This window comes from Mus caroli, unplaced genomic scaffold (assembly GCF_978045245.1).
Source record: "Mus caroli unplaced genomic scaffold, Mus_caroli_1 scaffold_13, whole genome shotgun sequence".
NCBI classification, from domain to species: domain Eukaryota; kingdom Metazoa; phylum Chordata; class Mammalia; order Rodentia; family Muridae; genus Mus; species Mus caroli.
In genome coordinates this window covers 14,799,673-14,814,671 of record NW_028227268.1, presented here as the reverse complement: position 1 = coordinate 14,814,671, position 14,999 = coordinate 14,799,673, and the positions used below count along the sequence as shown (strand labels likewise).

The following is a 14,999-nucleotide window of genomic DNA, read 5'->3' as shown; positions in this document are numbered from 1 at the left end:
AAGGTGAATTTGATGGAGGGGTGTGGTTACAGCATCAATATGTATGCACCCACTGAACACTGTAGGACACTCTTATGAACATTACAAAACTTCAAATTCCTATGAGGAAGGAATTCTCCTACAAGAGTATAACACAGGGGGCTTGACACTGTTGGCTTGTGTGGAGGTTTTTCTTTTTCTTTCTATTTTAGTTCAAGAATAAAAACCCCACATCATCAATTCAGATGGCAGCTAATGTCTTCAGTACCTTCCTTTGGGACTTGATAAACTTTAGAAGAGCTGGTGGTTCCGAAGGGCTGGCGAAACGATCTACTGTCTGGAAGAACGTTGTCACACTGTTCTTGGTGTAGTGTGTAATTAAGATCCCCACCCCACCCCCATCCCATAATCAAGTTAAAGATATTTTTTCCACTTCCTGGACAAGTGACGTCTCTATATAATACACTCCCAGTGACGGAAAAGCTTTTATTTCTTGATAACTGGGATCAGGTTGACCTCTAAATGACCCTACATAGAAAGTCCTCTTGTATGGGTATTGTCCCCAGCGAGGGGCAGGTTAAGGTTCAGTCACAGAGAGCTACTGGTGAGAACTTACTACAGCTCTGGGTGACTGCTAACGTGCAGGATCACGGGTTTGGAGTTTGTAGGGCCCCAGGGGCTGCCTTTCAAAGAAAGAACTCTCTGGCAGTCTTGGGAGAAATTCTGTTTTGGGATGTAGGACAGGAAATCTTGAACTTGAGAAAGACATCAAAAAGAGAGGCAGTTAAGATGAAAGGACTGGGGGGTAAGGAGCTCAATTAGACAGCGGTGCAGCCGGGAGAGAGGAAGGCAATTGAGAGCATCCGCCAGCCGTCCCGGTGCAGAACCGTGTTCAGAGTACAGGGTGGGCAGAGAGCGTGAGAACGCGGCCCAGCCCAAGCCGTGGGTGGCGGCTGCAGGATGTGTTATGCAGGCCTGCAGGAGTGCACCTGGAGCCAGAGAGAACATTTCAGATCCCCAGTGGCCGGGGAGATGGAAAGAAAAGCAGGCCTATTTTGGAATGGAAAATAAACGCAGACTCATCAGGAACAACATGGTTTCCCTACGAAGACTAAACGTAGACTCTGACCTGGCATTTTGCAGCTTTCTGAACTGCTATCTTCCTGATGACCAGGATCCAGTGGCAGTACCTACCCCACGGTGCCTAGATCAGCATGCTATACACTGAATTGTCCTGTCCCTGCTTCAGTGTCAAAGCCCTAACTCAATATTTAGAGCTGAGACTTTAAGGAGGAAGTAGGTTTAGATATGATCAGAAAGATGGAGTCCCCAAGGTGGAATTTGTTCCTTATAAGGAGAGAACAGAAAGTGTGCTTTCTTGACCGCCCATGTTAGGATGTGGAGAGAAGTTTGCTGTTTGTAAACCAGGAAGAAAGCCCACCCCAGGAACAGAACTGGAAGCTATCTTAATCTTGGACTTCCAGCTTCCAGGAAGGGCAAAAAATAAATATCTGTTGTTTTAAATTGCCTCGTCTATGATAATTCATCCAAGTATCCAAGCTACAGCATGGCAGATGTCTGCGAAGTGAGTTCTGCCCTCCCCCAGGTTAACCACTATTGGCCAGACACGTTCTTATTTTTCACTTAGACCATATATATTCCAATCATAACATTTACATACAACACTGAAGTACCGACAGGCTATCCTTGGCTATGTAGTGAGTTGAGGCCAGCCAGGGACACGCGAGAACCTGTCTCAAAAATAAACAGACAGACAAACAAATGGATAGCAACAACAACAAGTCCACCATTATCAACAAAAAGCTTGGGAGAGTTCAGCTGGAAAATTTGTTGGCAAGCATTTCGTGAAGCCCTGGGTTTAAGCCGTGGTACTAAATTAACTGGGCATGGTGATGCCTATCTGTAATTCCAGCATGCATATGGAGACAGGAGTTTAAAAAAGAAAGGAAGAAAGAAAAGAAATATTGGTCTGCGGAGATAGCTCAGGATAGAAAGCCAGGCAAGTCCGATGACCCCAGTTAGATCCCAGAACCCATAATGGAATGAGAGATCCAAGCCCTGGAAATTACTCTCTGGCTCCACGCGTGTGCTACGGCATTTACACACATCCTCACATGCAAATCACCCCCCCTACAACAACACAAACACATTTCTCTCTTAAGAAGGCATACTGACCGTCATGTGTCCAGCTGTTGCATTTAACATTCCCAGCCGTCCACCTTACCACCTATACCAAGCCTGACTGAGCCAGGAGGTGCCTTCCAAGGCTTTCTGAGAGCCCTTGCCTGGCCTTGAAGTTACCATGGCATGTCAGATGTGGGCTAGGTTCCTGGTATATACCCTTAGCATTTCTTTCTCTCCCTGGATCCAGAGGGAATCTCAGGTTGTTTTGTGTGTTGGGTTTTTTTTTCTATTTTATTTATTTGTTATTTATTTATTAATTTTGAGACAGAATCTTACTATGTGGACAAATGGTCTCATACTCACAGACTCTGACTCCTGACTTTTGGCATTAAAGGCCTGTCCCATCGCACCTGACTGTAGATGTCTCAGTCCTTATAATCTAATTATCAGACTTGAGTCCCTATCATCTGTTGTTGCACACAGGTTAGACTATGTCCCATAGATGTAGGACATACTGATACTGTAAATGTGTATATATATACACACACACATATATATATGTATACACATACATACATACATATATATGTATATATATGCACACACACATATATGTATATATGTTTGTGTATGTTTATATATTATCTGTTTATATATATTATATATATTACCTGAAAATTCACATGTAACTGCAGCCTTTACTTTCCCCTACTAAGGCTAACAGCCTTACCTCTTAGCACCATGAATCAACCCCAGCTTGAGCCTGTTGTATTCTACCCTCTCCCATGGCCTGCACTGGGCACCCCGCAGACTGTCTCTGAACTCAAAGCTCCAAACCAGAGGTCAAAGGCCTTCATTTCCTGTGGCAGTGGCTTGTCGGCCCGGAGTCCCCTAAATCATCTTCCCTTCTTTCCTCTAGTCTGATCCTGAGCCGGCAGGCAGGCAGCTCAGCTTGCTGATTATGCAGTCCTGTGGGACATGTCTGAGGCCAGCTGAGTCCTCTCTGACCTCTAGAAGACCCTAGGACTTGCTGACAATACGAAACTTTGACTAGGATGGCCACACACTTGCCACGAGATTATGAGCCCAAAGGGCAGAGATGATGGTGCCGAGAGCCCTGTGGTAACATCAAACATGATGCTCTGCACACTTGGCTGCCCAGTGAGTGACTGCTGACCTCAGACAGAGGGACAGTCACCCAACGAATTGAGGAAGAAAGAAATTTGCAAAAGACATGGGGCCAAAATAACGGGGGGGGGGGCAAGGAAAATGCTGAGTCAGACAGAAAGTCATATGGTACTGCGCTGGACAACGAGAATGGGCTTCCTCTTTGAATACTGTGCCCCTCACACCCAATTTCCTTGAACAGGAATGTCTAACTAGCTGCAAGAAAGCTGGTGGGCAGAGGCTTGGCAGAAGTTCCAGCCATCGAGAAGCCCTCAAGAGGAAATGAGGATCCTATGGGAAGACTTCTAGTCCGCACAGGACAGCAATGTCAAACGTTGGCATTTAATTTCCGGGTCTGTAAGGGGGTTTTTAGATTGGATTGAAAGGGGTGAGATAGTCCTGAATGTGGGTGGCACCCATGGGCTGGCTTCTAAACTGACTAAAAAGGACAGAGAAAGCTGAAGGCCAGCATTCATTGCTTTCTGCACTCTGACAGTGGATACAACTCGACCAAGCAGGGTCTTATTCCTGGGGCCATGCCTTCCCCTCTATGATGACCTGTGTTCCTCCTCACTGTGAACACAAACAAGCCCTTCCGTCCCCAAGTTCCTGGTCCCAGCAATGATAAAGTAGTGAATATTCTTTAGAAATGACACAGTAACATCAGACATGTGTTCTCTGTCACCATTATGTATCATGAGGGGGTATGATGGTGCACACCTTTAAGCCCAGCACCCTGGGAGGAAGGCACTGGTAGGTGGAGTTTCAGGCCAGCAAGGGCTACATAGTAAAGCCCTGTCTCCAAAAACAAAAACAAAAACAAAAACAAAACAAAAAACAAAAACTATGACAGTCACATGGGGTCAAGTCAAGGTGGTTTAATTCTAAGGCTCCAGTCAAATGACTAACTTTGTACAGTTTTTTTTTTTAATCGCTGTTTTTTGTTTTTGTTTTTGTTTTCGTTTTTGACACAGGTTCACTGTGAAGCCCTGGCTGGCCTCACAGAGATCCGCCTGTCTGTGTCTCCCAAGTGCTGGGATTAAAGGCTTAGGCCACCATGTCTAGCTTTTTGATGCAGTTTTAAACGTAACAAATCTCTTTGTCCACATCATCATTGATTTCATCTCAAATGAGAGGCATAATCTTTCCGAGTGGGAAGAAGGAAAGCATCGAATACTTAACTCCCTAGTCAGTCCTTCCATGACTGCAGCTGGAGCCCCGTCTGTCTTGATAGGCACTGAGCTCTGCTCCTAAGTAGAGTCCACTGGTAGAACAGAGCCTTCTGCTACAATGTTACAAAGACCAGCAGACACGTGCTAAGTACTGACCTTGCACCCGGCACTAGGCTGAGATTCCAATTGTTCAGCACCATCTCCACTACACCTTCATGAGACAGTGAGAGAGCTCCCCTACTTCTAAACGAGGAAATGAAGGCTCCCAGGGAGGCCATTTGGAGGCACTGAAGTCAAGGATTCAACCAACTCCAAAGTCCACCATCTTTATGGGAGCGCACTGTGTGGTTATGTCGCCACCTTATTTTTTGAGACAAGGTCTCTTCCTGAGCCAGAAGCTCAATGATTCAGTCTGGCTGACAGCCAATAAGTGTCAAGGATCCGCCCGTGTCCCCACCTCCCACAGTACTGGGATTATAGACGTACACCGCCAAGCCAAGGCTCCATCTGGAGCTGGTATCTGGGCTAGGATGTAAACTCAGCTCCGCATGCTTTTGAGACAAGCATTTACAAACTGAGCTATCGCTTCTCCCTAGGCCTCCAAAGTCCACCCCGTGGTGATCATTCAATATACAGAGAAAGAGGCTGGAGAGATGGCTCAGCGGCTGAGCTGCTCTTGCAGGACCTATAATTGGTCCTAGCATCCATACCAGGTGGCTCAGAATAGCCTGTAACTCCAATTCCAGGGAATCTGCCCTTGTCTCGATTAGTGATTGATGTGGGAAAGCCCAGCCCACTGTGGGCGGAGCCACTCTGGGACACGTGGTCCTGTGGTGTATCAGAGAGCACACTGAGAGCCAAGAGCAGCAAGCTGGTAAGCAGCGCTCCACCATAGCCTCTGCATCAGTTTCTTCTTCCAAATTCCTCCCTCGTTTCCCTTCATAACGGGCTGTGATCAGGACACTTAAGCCAAATAAACCCGTTCTGCCCCCAAGTCGCCTTTGGTGAGTGTTTTATGCCAGCAACAGGAAGCCAAGTAAGACTTAGTCCTTACTTAGTCCTTACCAAGGACTTCAATTAGTTTGTCAAGCAAAAGTGACTGACCACTCTAACACCCGTATGATCATTTGCATATGCATCTCCCCCATGTATAAGCCCCTCCCTCCACCAAAACAATACTGTCTTTAATGCCACATTGCAAGACACTCTTTTATTAGTGAACTCTTACCAGTAAAGCAGTCAGGCTATATAAAGAATTGCAAGCCCAAGTTAATTATGTAAAGTGACTATTAAGGCACTTTGAGTTACATTAATATTCTTGAAAAAAAAAAAAGAGAACACTTAGCTTATTGAATTATATATATGTAAAATTATATAATAGCCTACATTTAAATAATTCTGATTCTGAATTATTCCTCTTTTTTTAAAAAATGACTACATCTATAAGACAAATATGAAGAAGATTCCAATTAACCCACAGATCATAGGCAGAATATTTTTGAAAATTAAATGAACTTACGGTATATTCTGATTCCAGACGTTCAGATGGCAAAGAGGGAAAAGAAAAGGAGAAAAAAACAATGAGTTAGACCAGGTCTATGGAACATAAACCAAACAACTGATAGTTCCTGACAAGTTATAAGTGTTAAGAATGCGCAAAAAAAATTGGAGTTTTGTAAATACCGAATGCCTCAGTGTTTCATGGTACTCCTTCATTTGGCCAAATCAGGTCATTTAGACACGATTCAATTAGCCTATAGGTTTGCAGCTAATTAAAAAACCCAAGTGTTGGCATTTTAAAACAGAACGAGAGGCTAACAATTCCAGTAGAACATTTCATTAACCACAGAGGAAATCTTTTCAGTGATTTTTCTCTTTGTCTTCTTTTTTTTCTTTTCTTTTCTTTCTTTCTTTTTTTAAGAAAACAATTTACAAAGAACTTTGCAAAGATGCTGAAGTGGGATCCTGAGACACCCCCCCAAAGTGTCTGGGGGGCTGCAACACAAGCTTTAGAGTCTGGGGTGGGGTTGGGGGGGTACTGTGCTGATACAATATTCAGAACGGAAAGCATTATAAAGAAGAGGCATTAAAGCTTTCCACATCCTCTGAGAGGAGAGAGAAACTGCAAAATAGCAACAACCCAACTGAACAACTTGTGTGTGGGTAAACTATAGGGGACCGACCAATGAGAAGACCTCGGGACAGGCCCCATGGAGACAGTCTGTCCCCGCCCCGTGAAATCCCATACTGCTCAGCCCTGTACTTGCTGCTGGGGGCTGACCTGTCCTGAGGACTTACCTGTGATGGTGTATGGGTAATAATTCCACGCCTTCTCGGTCACATAAAATATTTTGGGAACAACAGCTCTGGCCCAACTAGGCAGTTTGCTGAAAAAGAAGAAGAGGAAGAGGAACAGGGAGAAGGAGGAGGAGGAAGAGGAAGAAGAGGAAGAGGAGTGGGAAAGAAAAAAAAGTTAGAATCTGACTTCCTGGATATAAGGCATATTATTGCTAAGGTTCTGTGGTCTCTCTTCCCTCCACACCTCTCTTCTCCATCTCTGTGGTATGTCTTGGAGTCACTAATTTTCTTGGACATACGTGTGTGTGTGTGTGTGTGTGTGTGTGTGTGTGTGTGTGTGGTGTGAATAGGTGCCTACACTGGACAGTAGAGGGCACTAGATCCCATGATGCTGAAGTTCCTTATTTGAATGCTGGGAGCCAGACTCTGGTCCTTGGAAGATCAGCAAATATTCTGAACTGAATCCCAATTTTATTTCTTCCCAGCACAAATCAGGAGAGCTCAGCCTAGGATGCTAGTGTCTAGCCCCTCCCCCCTGTGATCAGAGACAAGGACACCATGAATCATCAGCTTCTTAGGCCTCCACGACAGCAAGGCACATCAAGAAGCAATCTGAAGGGACTGGCGAGACAGGTCAGCCTGTGAAGAGCTAGTGGAGAACTATGAGGACGTGCGTGTGATGCCCAGCACCCACGAGAGAAGCATCCCAGCTCTGGTGAGGCAGAGGCAGGCAGATCCGTCAGGCTGGCTGGCCTGTCAGTCGAGCCTAATAAGCAAGATCAGGCCAGGAGACCCTGGTGGCGAGCTCCCAAGGAATGCTATTTGAGATTGGTTCTCACGCTCACGTGCACACACCTCCTACAGCCCCTCCCCCATGGTGTACGCACCAAGCTGCTACACCTAAGAACTGAAAACTTTGAGCTAACAATGCCCTGTGATGGTTCATCTGTGTTGTCAACCTGACTGGATTCATAGTCACCCACGAGATACCTCTATGTGTTTCTGTGTGTGCCTGGTGTGTGTGTGTGTGTGTGTGTGTGTATGTGTGTGTGTGTTGTTTCTGGAGAGGCTTAACCGAGGAGGGAAGAACCATTTTAAGGTGGGGAGCACCATGCCATGAGCTGGATGGGGACTGAAGAGAAAGGAATCTACAAGCTCAGTCATCTCTGTGCTTCTTGATGGCAGACACCATGTGGCCATCCGCTGCCCACTCTGCTACCCTGTCTTCTTCACTGTGAAGGATGGTACCAGCCACACTGTGAACCAGAGCAAACCCTTTCTTATGTCAATCAACTGACAGGTATTTCTCCATGGCAACAAGAAAAGTGACTAATACAAGCCCTCGAAATTCCCTTTCTCTGACGTGGAATTTAAATGATGAGCAGAGCCAGCAAACCACAGCATAGCTGGACTGTCTTCTCCAGACCTTTCTCTCATTTTTTTGAGAGAATCCAGACCTAACTTTTGAAAAAGACAAATGTGTATTTTTTTTCAATAGCTTGCCAGACCTCACTCAAAGTTCTAGGATGTTTATTAGGATCCAAGCAGTAAGGGTTTTAAAAAAAAAAAAGCCAACTCTAAGCTCCCCCAAAGCTGGGTGAGCGCAGTGGTGGGCTTTGTTCTCAGGTGGCCTGTGAGGTGGAAGTAGATGTCATATCCTCTGCTCGAACTCGGCTTTCTCGCTCCAATAAACTCGTCCTTGCCGAAGCTGCTTATTACCTTACATTCACACTTCTCAAAGGACGGCTGCTCCCTGACAGGGGCTTTTTATAGTTTCTGCTGATGACTGAGTCCATCAGACGCTGGCACTGAGTGCAATTGAGGTTGATGCGGAGTAGGGAAATCCCACTAGCTTGCTTGCCGTCAATCACTCAGAGAGACTTGCTCTGGGCTCCTTGTTTGTACCGAGAGCACAGGGCCAGTGGACAGTGGAGGGGCATGTGGGTTCTAGTCCTAGGAGCACGTTCTGGTGCTTTTATTTTTAAAAACAAGATAAATTCTCATATATTCCAGGCTGGCTTTGAACTCACTGTCTAGTAGAAAGTGACCTTGAACTTCTGGTTTTCCTACCACTGGAGGGAGAGGGCTGCAAGGGTGCAGTTCCATGCCTGGCTTGTGTGGTGCTAGGAATCACACCCGGGGCTTTGAGCATGGTAGGTAGGCATTCCACTGTCTGAGCCACAGCCTTAGAGCCCCTCTGACCCTTTTAAGGAACAGGGTTGAACAAAGAACTATTGACTTAGACAAAGTGCACCTCCCTACAGCCCCAGGCCCGCACGCCACCGTCCTCTTATAGGGAATGGTTGGTTCCATGTTCATTTCACGTGTCCTCGAATCTACTGGGCGCTCCTTCCCCGTACCACCCTGGAAGTGGTCCTCATAACCCACCCCTTGTAGCATGTTAGAACCCTGCAGAACTACCATCCTAAGTAACCGCCATAGTGTGGGAGGAAGGATGAAAACCATCAACCAACTTCCATCCTCATTGAGACTGCCTAATTCTACAAATGGCCAGGATGCCAGAGTCTAGAGTCTTAATTTTTGCTATTCACCCAACAACTTCTAGAAGCCAGGGAGCAACATAATCATTTTTTTTCTGACATAGTGCCCTAAAAACAAATATTCAGTCAAGGTCTAGTTATAATCCCATGTTAATGTTCTCCTTCAACCCAGAAGAAGAACCTGGTATAAGCCTTTTACCAGGTTAGAGGCAGGGGCATCTGTGACAAGTTCTGAGATGTGTTTGCTACACTCTGGATGTTCTGGATAGTGTTAACAGTCTGTCCGTCTTGGGTCTGCCTACAGGGGACTCTCTTGATTGCCATAGTTGATGTAGGCGAACCTGCCATTGTTGCTGGTATCAATGCCTTCCTGGAACCCTGAACTGTATACATGGAGAAAATGAGCCAAGGAGTAGCTCGCCTTCATCCTTTTCTATGGCTGAGACGAAGCTAATGCTTCCAGTCCCCGCTGCCTTCACTCACTCACCATGGTGGGCTGTATTTTGAACTCTTTCTCAAACTGCTTCTGTCAGAGTGTTATACCACAGAGACAGGAAAAGAAACTATGAAAGATATCAAAAGACACCCCCCCCTCAACCCTACCCCAAGGACTGGAGAGAGATGGCGCAGGAGTTAAGAACATTGGCTGTTCTTCCAGAGGCCCTGAGTTCAATTCCCAGCCACCACATGGTGGCTCCCAACCATTTATAAAGGGATCGGAAGACCTCTTCTGGCTTGAATCATTCTCAGTGCACTCCTATATTTAAAAAAAAAAAAAGTCCTGGGGGTTGGAGAGATGGCTCAGCAGTTAAGAGCACTGACTGCTCTTCCAAAGGTCCTGAGTTCAAATCCCAGCAACCACATGGTGGCTCACAACCATCTGTAGTGAGATCTGATTCCCTCTTCTGGAGTGTCTGAAGTCAGCTACAGTGTACTTACATATAATAATATTTTTTTTTTTCCTCCGAGACAGGGTTTCTCTGTATAGCCCTGGCTGTCCTGGAACTCACTCTGTAAACCAGGCTGGCTTTGAACTCAGAAATCTGCCTGCCTCTGCCTCCCAAGTGCTGGGATTAAAGGTGAGCGCCACCACCGCCCGGCTAATAATAAATAAATCTTAAAAAAAAAAAAAAAAAAAAAGTCCCACAAAGGACCTAGTGATGAGGGCGTGGTCCCCAGAGGGATACTATTGGGAAAAGTCAAGGGTGGTTCAGGGAAAGGAGGCTAAGTCATTGTGGGCAGGGAGGGAGTCTTTTGTGGCAGTGCTCTCTTGCTCTTTTTAGTTCCTGACAGATGCTGCCCCCTCCCCTGCTGACATCTGGCATCTCCACAGATGCTTGGTCCGCCCTACCATGTTCCAGAAGCTCTAACACTGTGAGCAACAGCAAACCTTTCTCTTTCTAAGTTCATTAGCTCAGGTATTTGATTATGGTGACAGAGAGCTAACTAACGCGCAGGGCTATTCAAGTCCACTAACAGACTGTCACTCAGCCCCCAGCTTCCCCAGAACACATCGTTATTCGAATCATTTGGGTCCGAGAAGGTGAAATGTATCTTTCCTTGCAGCAATGATTCAGCAGGGCCCGAAAGGAAAATGGAATTAAATTAGTCCCTGCTACTCCTGTCACTTAAATGCTCTACACTGTCACATAGCCCACAATTCTGAGAGAGAGTCTGTCACTCAAAGTCACTACCAGATGTGAAAGAAGGACACGCTTCCTTTTCTAGGAAGGAGGAGTGTCTGAATTAAGTCCTTGCTTCACACATGGGCCAGGACGGAGCCTCAGAATGGCCTACCTTAGCAGCCTGGAGCCCTAGCAACGCTGCACTCTGGAATGTGAAAACGTGCTGGTGCGGGCGACACTGCCTCTGCCTTCATAGTCCTTAGATGCTTCTCACAGACTCCAAACACTCTCCCCATGTTTGTTCACGCACGTGCTCCTCTGCGTGTGTGTGTGTGTGTGTGTGTCCCCGTCTGTCTGTCTCTACCTCTCATCTTTCCATAACAAGGTTAAAGTTACAGATCTGCAGTCAGGTGTTCTGAACACAGGTCCACACACCTGCAGCAAGTGCTGTGCCCCACGTGCTCTCTCCCCAGTCCCCGTTTGTGCTCCTACTGTGGTGGCTATTTGGCAACACAGACAGGTAGAGTTTGCAGATGAGAGTGCCCTCCCCTGTGGGAGGTGGGGTTGCCACATGCAGAAACTATGCAGAACCCAAGTTCCCTGAATCGGAACATAAACATTGCCTCCCGTCTTAATGAGACTTTGCATTAGATGTAGGGAAAGGAAGGGGCTAGCCTGGTCCAGGCTTTTGGAAGCCTCTGCTGGAACGGCATGAGGTCATCAGCAGGCTGGAAGCTTTAAAGAGCCAACTGCTCACATCAGCAGTATCTAAAGGGCTGAGACAAATCCACTGGCCCCATGCCCACTAGGATGTCACTGGAGCAGTTGGCAGGGATGGAGGTGACAGGGTGGGCAGCAGCAGTACTTTTGACATGTTCTCCAGTTAATGAGATGGGGACGGAAGGAAATAACAGGTGCCAAAAGGCAGGTTAGGAGGAAGTCTCTCACACATGATAGTATTTTTCTATAGCTTTCTTAAATATACACGTGTATGACGCAGCCATGAAGACACTCCCTGTATTGATTGCGTGATGTGTTATTTATACTTTGTATATAGAACACAGAATCTAAAATGATATTCTGATCTATTGCAATTACAGCGCACTCTCTGTCCTTCCCAACTAGAACTTTGTTGCAGCCCTGACATCTAGAATGGTATAAGCTGCCATATGTGTACGTGTACATACATGTGCATGTATGTGTATATATGTATGTGTATAAGTATGTGTGTGTGTCTGCAGCACTAACTGGAAATGAAACCAGAATCTTGGCATGATACCTAAGTAACTTTACCACTGACTACAACACCGAACACCACAATACTTAGTACTTGTGAGCCTGGTATACATGCATGTGTGTCTGAGGGTGGGACATGTTGGGGAGCCGGAGAAAGATCTGGGGGTCCCGATCTATCACTCTCTACCTTATTCCTTGAGACAGGGTCTCTCACTGAACTTGGAGCCTGTCTGTGGCCAGTGAGTTGCCATAGTGCTGTTTCACTCTCCATCCAGCACTGTTAGAGTTAGTGGGCTACACAGCTATATTTGGCTTTTAATATAGGTGTTGGAAGCCAAACTCAACGTTACCCATTGATCCATCTCCTCAGTCCTGCAAGATATTTTCTAGTGAATGAGGCTCATCCCTGGATATCTAGAAGTCAATAATGACCACGAAGCTACTCTGAGAATCCATGGAGATAGGCAATTAGGTCAGAGAGTCTGACACTTTCTCAGTCACCTGTTGCCTGGACAGCAGGCTCTCACAAAGCCACACACGCTTGGCTGGACACGGGGCTGACTCTGAGGACGATCTGGGAAGTGGCATGAGTTTGCTCAGCAGATCTGGAAGAGGTTATTAGAACACCGGAAGGGGAAATGGGGAAGAGAGGCCCAAACGAAGGCAGCAAGAGTTGCTAAGTAACAGGACCAGCCGCTGAGCTGCACCCTCTGAGAGGAAGGATTCAGGACTTCTAAAAGCTTTGGCCTCTCCTTCGCAGCTAGCATGAAGCTCATGGCAAATGCTGTGCTCAGTCAGGTTCTCTTCCTCACGTAGGCTTGGTACCTCAGCCCATGGTACGGTACTGACCTCATTGAGGCCTGGTCATCTCAACTTCAATTAACCTCTTTGGTTAACCGGATTCAGGCATCTCCCACAGATGTGTCCAGAGGCTTATCTCTCAGGTGACCTTCGGTTCCCCGAAGGTGACAGTCACCATTAAGCACCATATTCACCTTCCATGTTACCAGGTGAGAGTTTTATTTATAATCACTACCCCAGAATGTGTCTCCTCTCATGGATGAAGTTGAAAACAGGGATTATGAAGGTGAGCCAAGAAATGTTGTTTACTTTGTTAAAGGAACGGGATCTAAGGCCCAAGGACAACCAGCAAGTGTACTGTGACAGTGCTGGTGTGGTGGACTTATACATCATAACACACCTAACCCACCAAATCCATCAGGTACCCCAAAATGTAAGTCACACCCAACAGGGCCCTCGCCTTATGAAAAGGGCTGGAGGGTGGAATAATCCTGTAGCCTCTGGAAAGTGAGAAGGGACTTCTAAGAAAAATGGTACCCAACTAGACAGACACTCTTCCAAAGAAGATAGACAAATGGCCAGAGCATGTAAAGAGATGACAGTGTGGTTATAAGAGACCTGCACACCAAAACCAAAAGAGTCTAGAGTGATGGCTCAGTGGGTAAATGTGCTTGCTGTGCAATCCTGTGGACCTGAGTTCAAATCCCATGAGCCCATGTTGAAAGCTGAGCATGGTTACATAGCTCTGTGTGTAGTTAGTATACAAAATCATCATGAGATTTTCATACACACACACACACACACACACACACACACCATTGCTCCTTGTTCAAGTTCACCCCAGCATCACCCTCCCCAATCAATCAATCAATCAATCAATCCCCCTCACAACACACACACACCATTGCTCCTTGTTCAAATTCACTCCAGCATCACCCTCCCCAATCAATCAATCAATCAATCAATCCCCCTCACAACACACACACACACACACACACACACACACACACACACACACACTCTTAAATAGAGATTCACAGGAGTGAAAACACACTATATTTTCTTCCTTCCCTGTGTCCTGTTTTTTCCACCCTCCTTTCAGACATCTTTCTACCCATCCACGGCCCCTTCCACTATCATGTCATTACGAAATGATTCTTTGTTCAGCCAACTAACCTGCAGTCTGTACATCACAGTGTTTGGGTTTGGAACAAGGGCTACAAGGATGGAGAGGTTGGGAGTTATCCACAGCAATTATGGCAGTGAAGGCTGAGGCATCAGAGGTGGGGGCAGGTCACAGAAGATACCTTTGGGTTCTGCTTAAAGGCCACTGTCATCCCGGGTTCTTGGCCCATTCTGGAGCTGCCTTGATTCCTGACCGTTCATTTGGCTCCAGAAAAATTCTGTGGGTTCCCGACATCCTTCCAGTAAAGTGTTCTTTCTGCTTACAACAGACTTTCTTTTGCTGGCAGCCTCACTGATAGAACCTCAGATTGCCTTTTTGGCCAGTCTTCCATTTATCCCGATAGATCCCTTACACGTCAGCCAAAGTGTACTGATCCCTGGGAAATGAGCGTCTGAGATTTGCTTGGTAATAATAATTATGGCTCAATCTATCTCCCCTTTGAGCAATTTTCTTCTTTCTACATTAGCTGAAGAGTAGGCCCTGGTTACACGGGCTTTGGATATATCCAGACCGTGCCCATGGATACACTGGCGATGTTTCCAAACCCATGCAGATAGATACAACGAAGCATCTACTCTCTCTGCCAGCTTGTTAACTCAGGTCCACAGGACAGTCCATGTACTAATAGAACCTATGACATGGGTACCGAGGACTCCATAGCTACAGGCAGTCTGTCCTTCAAGTCAAACTTCCTCAAGACACCCATAAAAAAAAAATCAGACAGATTCACAAATGTTCAACCCAATCAGCCATGGGCCCTCCCTTGATCAGAAAACAAGAACCATGACTTGACCCCTAAAGGACCCCCCCCAAAGCTGTTATACTTGATCGCATGCGTAAGATTTCAACACACAGGTAGGCGACTTATGATTACCAAGAAGTCTGAGGG

At 46.3% G+C, this 14,999-nt stretch overlaps 1 protein-coding gene across 1 annotated transcript in view; it reads right to left on the bottom strand.

Moving 5' to 3' along the window:
- Pitpnc1 (phosphatidylinositol transfer protein cytoplasmic 1) overlaps window positions 1–14,999 on the bottom strand; it is a 265,819-nt gene that overhangs the window by 105,692 nt on the left and 145,128 nt on the right. The window contains exons 3-4 of the mRNA XM_029483564.2: window positions 6,762–6,850; window positions 5,983–5,990 (exon numbers count right to left, since the gene is read on the bottom strand). Coding sequence (XP_029339424.1) covers window positions 5,983–5,990; window positions 6,762–6,850 — 97 coding nt within the window. The remainder of the gene's footprint in view (window positions 1–5,982; window positions 5,991–6,761; window positions 6,851–14,999) is intronic.